At 68.5% G+C, this 16,499-nt stretch overlaps 1 protein-coding gene across 1 annotated transcript; it reads left to right on the top strand.

Annotated features, from left to right (window-relative positions):
* Positions 1-425: 425 nt before the first annotated feature.
* On the top strand, positions 426-1,675 carry EMIHUDRAFT_197711 (hypothetical protein; the record flags this gene model as incomplete). Its single annotated transcript, XM_005761722.1, has 2 exons — positions 426-1,226; positions 1,550-1,675. The coding sequence occupies 2 exons, from the start codon at positions 426-428 to the stop codon at positions 1,673-1,675; spliced, it is 927 nt and encodes a 308-aa protein (XP_005761779.1).
* Between the last annotated feature and the right edge of the window lie 14,824 nt (positions 1,676-16,499).

Here is a 16,499-nt window from a genome sequence, read left to right as displayed (position 1 = left end):
AGGTCTTGCATCTGTGCTGCGCGGATGCACGACCTCTGTGCGGCGGTGGCGCGGAGGCAGCGGCCTGTTGCGCCGGCGGCGCCAGCTGCAGCGGCGCGCCGCCCAGGCACAGCCTCAGCGCCTCGGCCGCCGGGTGCAGGCACTGGTCGAGGCAGCTCGCGGGCGCTCCAAGCGGGCCAGGCGGCGGCCGCGCGGAGCTGCCACCGCCCAGCATCCTTGCAGCAAGGAAGTCGAAAGACTGGCCCGACAGCTCCGGCCCCAGCGGCACGACGACGCGAGGCCGCTTGTTAGAGGACATGGCATTGCGTTTTCTTTTTTTGCCGTGTCGTTCTCGATCGTTCGTCTGGAAAAGTTTGGCGGCCGAAAGAAGAAAAATTGCCGGCCGACACACCGCGACTCACTCACGCCTCCTCGAGGGAGCGAGTATGGACCCGCATGCGGCCCTCGAGGGCCTCAAGGCTGCCGGCCGCGAGTCCATCGGCGTGCTCGACCAGGCCGAGGCGTGGTCGTACCTCGCCAGCCGCCCCGGCTACCTCGATCTGCTGCGCGCGTCCCTCGCGACGGGAAGCAGCGCGAGCGGGGGACACATCGCGTCCCTGCTGCCCCTCTTGTCGGGCGACAGTTTCGCCGGGCTCGTGGCGGAGGTGAACAATTTCCGGGAGCGCACGGACGGGGCGGCTGCGGCTTCCGCCGACGACCTGCCCCTCGTGGCCCTGCTCGGCCAAGTCGTGGCGCAGCTCAGCCTGCGTCCGGACGTTTACGTCGACAGCCCGCTCCTCGAGAGCGCGCGCGCGCCCACCTGTGTGGTCTGCGGCCTGTCCATGACCGGCGTCGCGGGGAACGGCACTCCTCTCCCTGTGCTCTGCGCTCAGCCCTACGACCACACCGCCTCCGAGCCGGCCGAGGGCGAGGAGCTCTTCGGCCTCCTGCTCCTCCGCTCGATGGTGCCTCCGCTCGACGAGGTTGGCTGGGTGCTGTGGCGCGAGGCGGCGTGCGGCTGCACGATCCTCGACCACTGCTACGTCAAGCTGCACGGCGCGCGGGCCTCCTTCCGCGGCCGCGAGCCGCTCTGCCCCAAGTGCGGAAAAGCGATTGAGCCCATCAAGCGGTCGTTCTGGCGGCACGGCTTCTCGGGCACGCCGCACGAGCTCGACCACACCGAGCCCGAGGGGGTGTGGGACGAGGACGAGGTGCAGCAAGAGCTGGACCCGCGCGATCTCGACGTGGTGGAGCGGCTCCTCCCTCGGAGCACCCGGGAGTACCTGCACGATTTGGAGGACGCGTGTGGAGGCGAGCCTCCCCGCCGAGGAGAGACCTGGCGACGCTTCTCAACTGACCCCTTCGGCCCGTGCTCGCAGACGACGACCCGCCGGACGCGGCCGTGGGGGCGTTGCTGGAGGGGATGCGGGAACGGCATCTGCTCCACCGCCGCGCGCACTCCCACGATCCACATGCGGGCGGCACCCCCCCCTCCCCCCTGCAGCGCACGGTGCGCACTCCAACACCCCCCCCCACCCCCCACCCCGCGCGCCTCCCCTCCTGCAGCGAGGAGCTCGTGGTGACGGAGTTCGGGATGGCCGTCACCGGGCTCGCGCTCAACGCGTGGGGTGCGAGGGGACACCCTTTCGCTGGGCGGCGACCCGGGGCGCTCGACGCGTCGGGATGCTTCTCGTAGGCGAGCCAGCACGCGCGGCGGCGCGGGCGGCGCACATGGCGAGGGTGGCGCACGCGAAACAGGCGGCGCACGCGGCGGCGAGCCAGTCGCAAAATCGCAACGCTTTGCTCACTTATCCTCACCGGTCGACACAGGCGGCGACGGAGGAGGCGGCGAGGGCGGCGGCGGCGGCGGCGGCGGCGGCGACGGCTTCCGCGTCGAGTGACGTGGTGCGGCGGGCGATAGCTGCGGAACTCGAGGAGAGCGCAGCGGAAGTCGAGGCTCCCGTCGTGCCCACCCTCGTGAAGTCGCACGGGGATCCAGGCGCCCGCCGCACCCTTCCCCGGGCCCTCAAGCTCCCCAACCCCGCCACCCCTCCCCCTACCCTCCCCTTCCCCGTCCGTACACCGACCCACGAGGCTGTCCCGCGCAGCGCCAGCCGAGGAGGTCGCGGAGCCCGCCGTGGTGAGCGCGACGTGCGGCGAGTCCGCAAGGCGCGCGAGGAGCGCGGGCGACCCAGCCTCACGCGTCCCCGAGCCTCACGCGCCCCGCCCTCCCCTCTGAACCGCAGCGAGGGCGGCGACCTTGCGCGGCTCGCGCCGGGCGCGCAGGGTGACGGCCGTGGGTGCAGGAGAGAGCACGCCCCCCCCCCCCCCCCCCTTTAACCCGGGGGCCTCCCCTCATAGGGGCGCCCGAGGGAACGAAACCGCGTCACGAAATGATGGAGGAGGCGCTGGCCCGGCGGGACCAGGCGACCCCGGCGGTGAGGGCGGCCCAAGCGGTCGTGTGGCAGGAGGCTCTCAGAGCCGCGGGGGCGGAGACACTGGAGGAAAAGGACGCGGCGGAGGCGGCCAAGGGGAGGGCGGAGGGGGCGCTGGCGGAGGCGCGGCGGGCGGAGGCGGAGGCAGACAGCCGGGCGGCGCGGACGGCGCTCGAGGCGCGGCCGGAGAAGAGCTCTCCGGGAGACAACCTGCTGCGGCACGTTGCGCGCGGGCGGCCCGGCAACGCCCTCGTCCTCGGCTCTGCATCGGCTGTCTCGGCCGCGTCGACTTCCCTCGCCCCCGCCGGCGCCACTGGAGAAGGAGCGGCGGCAGAGGACGGCGACATGGCGGTGCGGCGGCTGGAGACGGTCTTCAGCGCGGCTGCAGGCAAAGAGGGTGTCGGCACAGCAGCGGCGGCAGCGGCCCCGACGGCCGACTAGGACGTATGCGTGTGCCATGTCCCGCTCGTGGTCTGTGCACTGTGGACGCGCCCGCGAGAGTTCCATTCTGGTGCGCATACCGTCTACTTGTGAGCTGTGTCCTGTGACCTCGCACTTGGAGCACTTGCAGCGCGGTCATCGACCTCACATCCAGGGCCACCGAATCCGCTTTTGGGCGCGTTGGGGGGCACGTGCTTATAAACTAAGCCACGCACCTCGCGCGCGTTCTGGCTTCTGGCTGCGTAGAGCCGTACGGGTACCCCGACCCCTCAAGGTCAAGCTCAACCGAGACGCGAGAGGCGTCCTAATACGAGATGCAAAAAGATCCCTCACATCAACATCGTGCAGGGCGGGGACACATGTCCCTAAATCCCATCTCGTCTCAGAGTTTGACCGTTATTTATTTATTTATTTAGATGCGAAAACGCAATCGGATATGTCTACTCTCGTCAACAATAAGGGGGGCGAGGCGGACACAGGTCACAGCATGTTACAGTCGTGTCGGCCCCCCGCCCCTCTCACTCTACTCTCACACTGTTGCCATTGTGCGAGAAACAAAGGACGAAAAATGTGAGTGAATTCACACAACTCATAACCAAAAACTTTGGCGAGCCAACGCAGCTCTTTAAACCTAGTCCTACCCATGCGGCAAAGCATCGTGTGGCGTGTCAACGCCTAGCCCGCGCAGCGCGAACTCGCCGTCTGAGCCTAGCGCAGCGCGACGAACTCGCCGTCTGAGCCTAGCGCAGCTCAGACTCGTGAGTCTGTCGGTAAGCGCAGGGTTAGCGTGGGTTTCACCGGGTTAAAAGCCACACACTAACACACCCGGCAAGGGTCAGGTCGGGTCAGAACGGGTTACCATAACCCGACGCTAACCCGGCGCTAACCCGGCACTAACCCGTCCTAACGTAGAGCTCGCGTGTAGTCGTGTCGGACCACTGCGTCGCTCCCTTCATCACCTGGCGGTGGATGGTAGTTGCGGTCGTTCGTGTGATGCCGCGCACGTGCGCCCACGCAGCTGGACAGAGACGCTTCCCAGCAACCTTGTAGTCGATGCTCGTGACTGCGCCGTTGTCGGCCACCACTGCACCAGCACGGGCAAGATCAAACCAGGCCGCCACAGCGGCGTGGTTCCGAGTGCACTTGGTCCAGTCTGGTGAGTCCGCAGCGGCCTCGGACCCAAAGGATTCGCGCGCGCACTCTTTGGCCTCCGCCAGGCAGATCCGGTCGAGGCAGCGATCACCAAAGGGACACTCCCCAGTCCCAGAGAGAGGTTGCGAGCAGACGGTGCGAGCGGCAAAGAGGGAGCCATTGTTGAGCTGCTCCATGTGCTGCTCGAGATGCGCGGCCCATGATTGACGGCACCCCACACCGCCGCTGCGGTCGTATGTCCCTCGCCCGCCGCCGCGAGCCACTGGAGGAGGGCGAGCGAGGTGGAGTGGTGCGGGCCGTGCTGCGGGTGCGGGTGGCGGCAGAGCAGCGTAGGTGATGGTCTGGTTGGTGAGAGGGGTTGCATTCAGCACCTCCACCGAAAGCATCGGGGGGTCGTGCGGTGCCTTTTCTGGCATCAGGCTCACACGCGGAACTTCGCTCGCACGTGACCCTGTGATGCCCTGGACTGACGTCGGTGGGTCAGGCTGCAGCACCACGAGCTTGTCGGTAGAGCGGAAGGAAGCGGGCCGAGTCCAGTTCATCATGTCGATGGTCAGCATCGGTGCCGCCGCCGCCGACCCTGCTGGCGGCCGCAGCTCAACGCTCTCGCCCATCGCTTGCATTTGGTTGCTGCGAGAGGCTTGCGCGCGGAGAGTGTGATCGTCGGTCGAGCCCGCGTCTAGGGCCGACGAGGAGATGGAGCCACGGCCGAGCATCGCGAGGAAGGCAGCCAGGAGCATACGGAGTGTATCCAGCGCGACGTGCAGTTGCACAACACACAAACTCCCGCGTAGCTTTTGCCGCTCTCCGAGGGTCTAACAACTACATTTTTCGCCAAGTAGCTAGAACTCCAGTTCCGTCAGCCGGGCATTGAAAATCTCTATGTGGCGGCGGTTTATCTTGGAAACTTCCAATTTTTAACTACTAAAAAGTGGAAGCAACGTTGCTTCCACTTTTTTAGTAGTTAAAAACCTGAAACCAGGCATTGAAAGTCTCTCTGTGTCTGTCTCTGTGTGTGCATGTGTGTGTGTGTGTGTGTGTGTGTGTGTGTGTGTGTGTTAGGGTGGGGGGTGGGGGGGGGGGGAAATACAGTGGGTTGCGGGCATTAAGAAAACAGGATTGCGCGGCACGCCGCCGTTTCTAAGCCTTTCCACACCCCTCACCCACCCCACGCCGTGGTTTCTTAACTTCGGCCGGGGCACTCAATCAAGGTAGGTCAAAGGTCAGAGCCGGCCCCGGATAGTCGGAAGAGGTGAGCTGCGGTCCCGGATCCGATGCCGCCAGCCAGTCTGCCACCGACTCAAGACGCACACGCCTCCATCCACACCGCTCACTCAGAACACCGCAGACTTGCAAAATGCCAAGTGCGCGCGCCGCGCAGGCGAAGAGAAATTTTCATTTGACGAGCTGGGAGCTCCCGTTCACACTCGTGTCTGGCCTTTTCTCGGAGCCGCGCCTGCGGCGCGCCGTGGTTTCTTAGAATTTTGCAGAAATCGCTCGGCGTGGTTTCTTAATGCGACGCTTTCTTAATGCCCGCAACCCACTGTACCTCATTGGTCGGTGCGCGCTGGCACTGAGTGTGTACGACAAAAACGAAAAAAAATCATTTTTGACGCTTCGGTGCGCATTTTTGACGCTTCGGTGCGCATTTTTGACGCTCCGGTGCGCATTTTTGACGCTCCGGTGCGCATTTTTGACGCTCCGGCGCGCATTTTTGACGCTTCAGCGGCAGGTGGTTTTGCCCAGCCTTACGGCTCATCGCGCGCCCATGTCCGAGCCACCACCCGCTGCCGCTGGCCGCGAGGGAGGAGGCTCTGGCCGTTCGGATTACGCCTACGAGTACGACTACCCGCTCGACGCCCTGGTCGATGCCGCCGAGTCCGTCGCCCGCGACGAGAGTGCTCCAGCAGGGGCTCCACCACCATGTGGATCGCGTGGCAATCCCCACCACCACAGCAGCCCACACACACAGACCCATGCGAGGCAGCGCAAACACGTGCGCCCGTGTACTCCCGGCCACACACACACAGACAGAAGGAAAGACCCAAAAGAAAGAAAGTGAAAGAAAGAAAACGGAAAGACCAAGGGGGGATGGGAGGACCCGGCTAAGAGAAAACTTCAAAAAAGTTTCTTTTCTTCCTGTGTTAGTGCCAGTGCGCGCCAGTCCCGTGCCCAGTGTCGTGCGGGGGCGGGCGTGGAAAATTCTTTTCTTCGCGATGTCCGCCTCGCCGCGCCGCGGGCGCCTCGCCGCCACCACCACCACCGCCGCTCCGTCGCCAAGCCCGCCGCCGCCCGCTCGCCTCCTCGACCTCCCCACGGAGCTCATCGTGCGCGCCCTCTCTCGCTGCGACCCCGCCGACATCGCTCGCGTCGCGGCCGTCTCGCTGCTCTTCCACACTTCGCTCGCGGCGGAGGGCATCCGCTTGTGGGCGCAAGAGCGCGGCTTCGAGCTGCCGGCGCAGCCCGAGGGCGAGGGCTGCGCCGTGCGGTGGCTGTGCTACTCGGCGCTGCTGCGCGAGTCCAACCCGCCGGCGAGGGCAGTGGCAGGCTCTCGGCACAGCGTCTTCATCGACGGCGAGGGGCAGCTCTCGTCGTGCGGCTCCCCGCTGTCCTACTCTCCAGGGCTGCTCGGCCACGGCGAGGGCGTGACGCGGCTCAACACGCCGACCCGCCTCCCCTCGACGCTGGGCGGCGAGCGCGCCGTGAGCGTGTCAGCTGGAGCCACGCACAGCCTCGCCCTCGCCGCTGACGGCTGTGTCTGGAGCTGGGGCGAAGGATATGCTGGCATGTTGGGCCACGGCGACACGCAGGTCCAGTGGCAGCCGAAGAAGGTGCAGGCGTTGACGGGCCAGCGCGTCGTCGCTGTGTCGGCTGGAATGGTGCACAGCCTTGCCCTTACCGCTGACGGCGCCGTCTGGAGCTGGGGCAGTGGATACAATGGCGAGCTGGGCCACGGGGACCTGCGGCGCCAGCTGCTGCCCAAGAAGATCGGCGCCTTTGCTGGCCAGCGCGTCGTGGCTGTGTCGGCTGGAATGGCGCACAGCCTTGTCCTCACCGCCGACGGCGCCCTCTGGAGCTGGGGCGGTGGAGGCAACGGCCAGTTAGGCCACGGCGATGAGCAGAAGCAGCTGCTGCCAAAGAAGATCGAGGCCTTGGCTGGGCAGCGCGTCGTCGCTCTGTCGGCTGGATGGTACCACAGCCTCGCCATCGCCGCAGATGGCAGCGTCTGGAATTGGGGCGATGGAGACTACGGCAAGCTGGGCCACGGCGACCAGCAGAGGCAGCTCCTGCCGAAGAAGGTTGAGGCCTTCGCTGACCAGCGCGTCGTCGCTGTGTCGGCTGGACGCGAGCACACCCTCGCCCGCACCGCCGACGGCGCCGTCTGGAGCTGGGGCGAGGGAAGCTGGGGCCAGCTGGGCCAGGGCTACGAGGAGGACCAGCTGCTGCCCAAGAAGATCGAGGCCTTTGCCGGCCAGCGCGTGGTCGCTGTGTCGGCTGGAGTCGTGCACAGTCTCGCCATCACTGCCGACGGCGCCATCTTTACTTGGGGCGGGGGCGAGGCCGGCTGCCTGGGCCACGGAGAGGAGCTTTCGCACCTGCTGAGGCCCAAGCAGCTCGAGGCGAGGGCGCCGGGGCAGTGATGAGAACGCGGAGGGGCGACACGCTCAGCTCACGCAGTGGCGCGAGGGCGGCGACCAATATGCACATGCAACGTACTTCTCCGGAAGTGCGGAAGCTTCCCTGGGGGGCGCTGTTTGAGAGATTTTTAGCAATACCAAACAACTGTTTTTGTTGTCGCTGTTTGTCTTTTGCTGCAGTCCTCCGAATCGAGGGTGAGGGGTGACGTCGAGTGAGGATGTACGTCGTGTGTTTCTGGTGTTTCTAAGCTGCTCCGAGTACGGAGTAGAGCTAGAGGGGGCGCTCCGCCGCTAGGGGAAAGCCAAAGGGCAGGCTAACTCTGATGGGCTACCGTGTTTACAAAAAGAATTCTTAAGATACAAGCCTCTCTCACAGCACACTGGCACGACAAGGGCGCGGACTGGCGCGGACTGCACACAAACGGCTCAAAAAGAATTTCACAAGGAAGGCTCTCGCACACGCACGATTCACACGACAGACAAGGCGCAGACGACGGCTTCCTTAGAAGCCATCGTCCTCGCCACAAGAGCCAGCGTCCGAAATCCCCTCCTCCGACACCCGCCCCACCCCAAAAAAGAAAGAACGCGCGCGGCCCTGCTGTGCATGGTCAGGCCCTCTGGCGCCGCCGTCGCCTACCTCCCAGAGCCGCCCGGTTGGCGAGCGCGTCCGCCGGGCCGCCTCGCCGCGACCGCCACCGATCCGCGCTGGTCGTACGCCATGTCCGCGCCTCGGGCCCACGCGCCGCGGCCCCTCGCCATCGTAGAGGTTGTCGACTATGACCTCTTTGCGCTCGGCACGTCTCGCGTGCTCGAGGTCGACCCTGTCGGCGTGCTCGAGGAGCGGCTGGGCGGCGAGGCGGTCGCGCGCGTGCGGCGCGCGCTGCGCGAGTCGCGCACCTACCCCACGCTCGCCGCCGCGAGCAACGCGCTCCTGTCGGCCATCTTTGGCGCGTCCGCACCGGGCCGCTGGGTGTTCGAGGCGGTGGTCTCGCCGCGCGTGGGAGCGTCCGGCACGCCGTGGGACGCGCGGCTCCTCGGCCACGCGAGGAAGCCCGCGACGCACGGCGAACGGCAGTACGAGCTGGACACCTCGCCCGGCCTCGCCTGCTGCGACGTGGACTTGCTGCACCCTCTCTCGTGCCCGCCACCCGACGCCCGCGGGCACTGGATCGTGCGGCTCTGCCAGCTCACGCCCCTCGTCCGCCGGGGGCTGAGCGATCGCGAGGCCGAGGCCGCGCTGCGGCGGGCCATGGACAAGGCGCCCCAGCGCGGCGGGGCGCCGCGGCTCGCGCGCGCGCGCTTGAGGAGCACCGCCTGCCCCTGCAGGAGAGCTGCTGCCCGTCCAACCCCGGCGGGAGGCAGGGGGGCAGGCAGGGCGGCGGCGAGGCGGCGGCCGAGCCCGCGCGGCGCGACAAGCCGCGGCCGCAAGGGCAGGCCGCCCTGACGCGCGTCAACAGGCTGCGAGTCGGCCACGTGGTGCTCCTGCACCCCGGCCGGCTGCCCGGCGGCGCGAGCCCGCACCAGCCGCACCTCGTTGTCGGCGAGATGTGGCCCATCCGGGGGGCGAGCGGCGGCAGCACGCGCCGGCATCTCCGGCTGCAGCCCCAGCCGTCGGGCGAGCCCTTCCTCCTCGAGGAGTTTGTGGCGCGCTCGTTGCACGCCGGCTTTCGCGAGGCGTGGGCGGCGGCGATGTGCGAGGGGCAGGACGGGGCGTGGGTAGCGGCGCCGCGGGAGAAGCGGGAGGCCCTCCTCCGCGCGGCGGCGTGGTACTGCGCCGAGTACTCGCACCGGTCCACATTTGAGAACATCCGCCAGCTCCTCCCCTCGGGCACCGTCAACAAGACTGAGGCGCGCGAGCTCGCGGCCGAGGTGGAGGCGCTGACGGGCGGGGGCAGCGGCGGGTACGCGAGCGGGGGAGAGGGGCCGGCAGCTGCGCACCGGGGGCCGGCCCTGCGTGCCCCCGCGAGTCACGCGCACAGCCCTCGCGCGCACGCCGCGCACGCAATCGGCCACGCGGGAGCCGGACGAGCGACGGGCGCAGAGTCGGGCGACGTGGTGTGGCTGCGCTCGGGGCCGACGCCGCGCGTCATGCTCGTCCTCGGCCACACCGCGTGGGAAGGCGGCGGCGCGAAGAGCGGGCTGCGGCTCAAGGCGATGCCGACCGCCGAGGGGGGCAGCTCCGACGGCGCGCTGCCTCGCCTCCCCGAGCCGGAGGAGCTGACGGCGGACGAGGCTGCGCCCTCCGAGGCCGTGGTGCCGTTTGCGCAGCTGCTCGGCATGGAGTGGAGCCGACCACGGGCGGTGCCGGGCGACGACGGAGAGGAGGGAGGGGGCGTGCCCCCCCGCCCCGGGGGGGAGGGGCGGCGAAACCGCGTCGCCCAGATGCGGGAGGCCAAGGCCGCGGCGAGGAGAGAGGCGGGCCGGGCAGAGGGAGGGGCGGCGGCGGGGGTGGCGGGGGCGGCGGAGGGCGCGGAGGACGCGGGCGGGAAGGGGGGCGGCTCCTCCGCCAAGGCGCCGCGCGCGTTGAGCGCCCTCCCTCCGGCCGCCGACGTCGACCACGCCGAGCTGCGGCGGGCGCTCGAGGAGGCCTTCCGCAGCCACTTCCGCGCCGACGTCGAGAGGGACGAGGTCGGGCTTGGGGCGCTTCAGGCGGAGGGCATCAGCATCACGCCCGACGAGTACGAGACGGGCGCCGAGTGGCGGTGCGCGTGCGCGCTCGCGGCGCACGGCGCGCTCGTGCGGCTCGGGTACGCGACGCGCCGCGGGGCGCTGCTCCACTTTGCGGCGGCCGCGCTCCGGGGCGAGTGGGGGGAAGCTGTGCCCGCGGAAGCGGAGGCGCGGTCGCGCGCGGGGGGAGTGGCGCGAGGGGAGGTGGGCGCGTGCTCGCCGCCCGGCGTCGGCGACTCCCGGCCGCCGCCTCGCGACGAGGGAGCGGCGGCGCGATTGCGCGACGAGGAGCCGGCCGGGTGCATCCCGGCCGGCGTGGTGCTGCGTGCGGGCGGCGCGGCAGGCGGCGGGGGCGGCTCGTTTGTGACAGCTCCGACGGCAGCGACGGGCGGCGGCGGCGGCCCGTCCGCCGGGACGGGCTTCAAGCGCAGGCGGGCGGCGGTCGACGACGGCAAGATTGCGGGCATCTGCAGCGCGGAGCGCAGGCAGCGCAAGGCTGCCGCGCCGGGGGAGGCGGTGGTGCCGGCGTCGCACCGTGCCGCGGTGCTGGAGGGCCTCCGCCGCGTGCTAGTCAAGGAGGGGGGAGACCCGGAGCAGTGGTGGGCGAGGAAGGGCGCGGGAGGGCCGTTCCCGTTTGAGGCGGAGCTGCCTGCGTTGAGGGCGGCGCTCGGCGGTTGCGTTTAAGAGACCGGAGCGGGAGGGTAAGCGCGAAAGGAGTAGCGGGCGCGTCAGGCGGGCGAGGGGGGGGGGGGGGGGGGTCTCTGTCAAAATCAAGAGAAGCGTGCGCTGGCAAACCTGTGCAGACCGTGCGGCCGCAGACGCGTGTCAGAGAGAGCGCGACTCAGGACACAGGAGAGACAGAGGCACAGCCGTCGCGCAGTACGCAGACCGGTGAGCGGCAGGGAGCAGCGAGTCGAGCGAGAGGCGCAGAGCCACAGTGAGACAGAGCGCGACTGTGTGCGAGATACATGTGGAGCTCTATGCTCAGCCACGGTCGCCGCTCACGAGCCTCGCGGGCTCCTGCACACCTCGCACACGAGGTAATGCACGTTAACGGGGCTGTCGTGCATGTATGTGCATGCGGTGCATGCCCACGCGGCTGCCTCGGGCGGGGCCGCAGGCGCAGCCGGCGTCGCCGGCTTCGGCGCCAGCTCGAAGAGCCCGAGCTGCCTCGTCTTGCGCAGCCGGTTTGCCGCTGGCGCGCCGGCGCCGGAGGGGCCGCCGTTGGGCGCGGTCGCTCGCTCGGCGAGCGGGCGCATCAGGCTGAGCAGCGTGCGCCGCGGCTTGATCATCTCGAGGATCTGCGGCGCGAGCGTCACCGAGGCGGAGAGGTTGAGGCCGCAACGGCGGGTGATGCGGAGGACGGGCCCCTGCACGCTCATCACGTCGGTGACCTCGTCCTTGAGGACGGCGGCTGGGAGGGCGGAGCCCGTGAGCTCCAGCACGGCCACGCCGGGGAGCTCGAGCCGCACCGAGGGCAGCGCGCCCGTCAGGCAGGGCGACGTGGCGCGCGCGAGGCGCCGCTTCGTGCCCTTGCGAGAAGCGGCGCCTGGCGCGCGCCGGAAGAGCTCGCAGCTCTCGCATCCCAGCCGCGCCTCCAGGTTGTTCATGCCGAAGATGTCGACGCAACCAACCTCAGCGGTGAAGTCGCGCGCGAGAAGTTCGCGATCGACGTCGATGCTGACGGAGATGAGCGAGGCGAAGTCGTACTGGTCGCAGAGGATGCCCCGCTGCTTCCGCCGCTGCGCCGGCACCGGCTTGCCGCAGCGGCGGACCTTGTCCAGGTCGCCCTCGGAGAATTTGTACTCGAGGGTCGTCACATTTTCGGCAGCATACTGGAACTCGAGCTGGTAAGTCTCGGTGCCGTGGTCCTTGGCGTGCAGCGCCGCGCCGTGGCAGAGTAGGGCGCCAGCTTGCCTGCGCCGAGTGGGGAGAGGGGGTCCGACGGCACCGGCGACAGCGGAGCCAAGGACAACGGCGGCAGTGCTGCGGCGGTGCGGATGTGGCGACGTGCGGGCTTTGAGGGGAACGCGCGCGGGGGCGGTGAAGAGGGTGGCGGCGGGCTTTGAGGGGGCGGCTAGGGCGGCAGTGGAGTGGGCGGCGCGGCGAGGACGGGGGAGACAGTGCTCGGAGGCGCGGGCAGAGGCGACGGCGGCGACGATGGCGGCGGCGGTGGACGGGCTTCTGCCCCCCCCGCGTACACGCCGGCGGTGGGGTCAGGAGCCCGCCCGGTCCAGACGACACGCCGAATCACGTGTCTGGTCGACGCCGTCGGCATCCGCGCGGCGAGGCAAGCCTCACCGCGTGGACCCTGTGCGCCGACCGAGGCAGGAGATGCGTGCGTGCGGTCAGGACCTGTGGGAGGACGGCGCGGCCGGTGGGGGCGGCGCGGTGTGTGTGGCGGCGCGGTGTGTGAGGCGGCGCGGCTCGGGCGAGCCGACGGGCGCGTGGGATGCCTACAGCACGCACCCGAGATCCATCGTGGAGCGCTACTGCTTCGAACGGAGCACAAAAAGAATTTCGCCCTCCTTTCAGACTGGTGTGTGGCAGCCAGCTGGCTGTGTGTCTTGTGAGCTTGTTTGTGTCTGTGTGTCGCTCGTGCGTGTCGTCATCATCTGTCCAGCGTCCACCCATACCGCGTTGGTGTCCAGTCCGAGCCTGGCTGTTCTTCACCTTACTACCTACCTACCTACCTCAGACTGGAGAAAGAGGCAGACGACCAAGGGTTAGGGTGGGCGACGGCTAGCACCACACTCCTCTCACAAACAGAGTGCGACACCATGGTTTCGGGCGGGAGCTTGCGAGGGCTTCCGTGCACCGTGGGCGCGGCCGGACCAAAGACGCAAGCACCAAGTGGCACCCTCATCTCCAGGCGAGCTGCAGGGGCGTCAGTCGCACGTCTGCCGGCGCCGGCGCGCCCGCGGCGCCCACTGCCACGATGGGCGGCATGGTCAATGTCTGCATCGCCGGCTCGCCGAGCACGTGCACAAGTACGATCATGGGGCGCGGCGGCGCGGTGGCGGCGGCGGCAGCGGAGGAGGAGGAGGAGGAGAGCGAGGACCAGCTGGCGCCGCTGCCCTCCAGCCAGTACTCATAACGCGTGCATAGGCGGGCCTGCGTTATCGGGCCCGCCATGATGCGGAGGCCGGCGTTGATTTCCCGTGCCGTTGACACGTACACGGTACGCTGCGTCTCGGGCATGGAGCGCCATCTCTCCTCCGCCGCCTTGCGCACGGCGGCCGCGTCTGCGTCCGGCTGATCTCGCCGAGACGAGTCCATCTCCTCGCGGATAAAGAGGGAGCTCGCTGTGACCGTCCGGTACGACGAATTTCCAGCGCCCGCCTGCTTCTTGGGCGCGAGACGCGCGAGCGCGGTGGCGCCGTCGGAGAGCAGCGAGGTGCTCGCCGCCACGCGCGCCCTCGCCTCGGGTGCCTCCTTGAACAAGTAGAGCGCGCCGAACATTCCGACCGAGCCGGCGTGCGCGGCGGGCGGATGCGCGTTAACGCTGTAGCCATGCGCCTGCGGCGCGCGCAGGATGGCGGCGTACTGCTCGTCCGAGAGTGGAAAAGGGACATAGGCAAGTGAAGCAGCCATTGTCGGGCGGACGTCACTCGTGGATGACAAAACGGCGTTGACTGGGGGGCTCAAAAAAAGAATCTTCAGCAACGTCTCAAAAAAACAAGGAAGAAAGCCCATGCGGCAGTGTCCCATGGATCGCGCGCCGGGCAGGCATCTCCTCGTCCCACTCGCGGCGGCGGCATTGGTGCGCGCCCTGCGTGCCCTGCCCTAGCTGCCGTCTCGTGTGCCCCGCCTCCTCCGACAGCTGACCCCAAGCCCCCCCCGGGGCCCTCCGGCCTCGGCCCCCCGGCTCGCCGGCGGTGAACTTTTTTTGGCTCGCCTCGTCGAAGCGCGAGCCGATGCGCGACGGCGTCACCCTCGCCGACGGCCAGCAGTGGCACCTCTTCCTGAGCCACGTCTGGAGCACGGGGCAGTTGCCACTTCCTTGCCCCACCAATTTCGTGTGTGGAGCCGGCCTGACCTGACCTTCCTCCCTTGTAGGACGCCGTCGCCGTCATTAAGAACGAGCTCATGTAGTTCCTCCCCGGCTGCGAAATCTTTCTCGACGTCGACGACCTCAAGAACATCGGAGAGCTGGAGGCGTACATTAGTCGCTCGCAGGTGTTGCTCTGCTTCCTGTCGCGGGGCTACCTGCGCTCGACGAACTGCCTGCGAGAGGTCCGCGCCGCGCTGGAGATGGGCAAGCCGCTCGTGCTCGTCCACGAGGCAGACCCGGACAAGGGCGGAGGCACGCTCGCCGAGCGGCGATCCGAGTGCCCCGAGGAGTTGCAGGCCGCCATCTTTGACGCCCGCTGGCCGATGGCGGTGTGGCATCGGATCGAGGCCTTCCAGCACGTCTCGCTCAAGGTCATCGCCGAGGCGCTGTGCTGCTGCAGATGCCAAAGTACGCCAGAGAGAGGTCGTTGCCCCTGTACATCCCGGGCGAGCTTCGAGCGGACGGCCTCACTTTCGCCAAGCCGACGGTCCTCTGGGCCTCACCCTCAAACGCCGGGGCGCGAGAGCTCGCCGACGACCTCGCCGCGGCGGTCACCGGCAGCCGTGCCGTCACTGACGCAACCCCCTCGGTCCTCTCCTCGCTGCCTGCGAGCAATAGCGACGGCGACGAGGCGACCCACATGCTGCTCTACCTGAACAAGGCGACGTGGGCCAGCGATGGCGCCGAGGCGCTCGCGGAGCAGGTGCGTGCCGCGCGCAGGGCCAAGCTGCCGATCGTCATGGCGCACGAGAACGACGCCGTCCGCGGCGGCTGCATCTTTGGGCACTTTTTCGAGGTGACGCCGCGCGACCTGATCGCCGATGGGCTGTACGACAGCCTCGCCGTCGGCTGCTACACGGGCCCGCACCGCCACGTGTCGATCGCCCTCCTCGCAAAGGCGCTCGGGGCGACCAGGCAACAGGGCGTCTCATCTCTGGTACGCCTCGCTAGCTCCCGGTCCAGCTCGGTCGGGGTACGCGTCGCCAGCTCCCGGTCCAGCTCAGGGGACGGGGTAGACTGCTGGCGGTCACGTGCACTAGAGAGGAGTCGGTGGCCACGGACCCCTCGAGTCGACCACACCTCCAAACAAATGAACTGGGCACGGGACTGGCGCGCACTGGCACTAACACACTCACAGGTACACCACGGGACGAGCCGCCTAAGTGACTGCTGCGAGACGTGCGGGCGAGAGGGGCGAGGCACGAGAAAAGAATTCGGGCGAACATCACGATCACATCTGTTCTCCTCCGCCACCGCACGCCCGCAAGTGCGTGAACACGTAACCGCACGATCCGAGCTGGTCGCCGCTTCGCGCACTATTTGCGCGCCGTGATTTTGCGCACGCCAAGAGTGGCGGCGGCCGTGACGGCCACAGCAGCGGCGACCTCGAGCGACGAGATTGGCTCGACCACCTGGATGGTCGAGCGACGAAGCGAAAGTGGGCGACGGGGTGGGCAGGAGTGGGGACACGTGAGATACAACTTGGGACGGCGGGAGAGGGCTCACCTCGCCATCAATGTAGTGCATCGCCTTTGGGTTCGCGGCCGCCACGACGAGGCGGGCGAGGGAGGGGCAGACTGCCTCGACGAGCGGGACGAGGTACTTGTTGCGCGCGACGACGGCCGCACTGTTGTACGAGGTCGCGACGCCGTCGACGATTGGCCAGCCGCCGTGCTTGGTGAGCGGGCTGTGCAGCCCTTCGGCCTCGACCGAGGCGATCCCGAGGACGGGCGCCTGTGTGTGTGGGGGGGGGCGGGGGGTAGCATCAAAAGAGGCAGGGGTGTGATATGCTGGACTATTGGCGCGCGCCTGCACGAGCGTGCCCGCGGCTGGCGACGCGATCCAGACCGTCTCTCCGACGGCAACCTCGGACGCCTGCTTGAGCGCCTTTGCCGGCCCGGCGGGCAGCTTGTGCGTCGGGGTGAGCGTGACCGTCGCCGTTGCGGTGGCGAGCGAGAGGAAGGCCGCCTTGGCGGACGGGTTGGCCAGCGAGAAGGAGGAGACGACGTCGAAGCCGAGGGTGCCTAGAAGTAGAAGTAAGCGACTGTGAAACAGATGAACACGCTCTCACGCCATCGAAAGCGAGGGTGCCGTCGGCCGCAGCAGCGAGGATCGAGTCGCCGGCGGAGAGGG

This window comes from Emiliania huxleyi (genome assembly GCF_000372725.1).
Source record: "Emiliania huxleyi CCMP1516 unplaced genomic scaffold EMIHUscaffold_7, whole genome shotgun sequence".
NCBI lineage: Eukaryota > Haptophyta > Isochrysidales > Noelaerhabdaceae > Emiliania > Emiliania huxleyi.
This window is presented reverse-complemented; position numbering and strand designations above follow the sequence as displayed.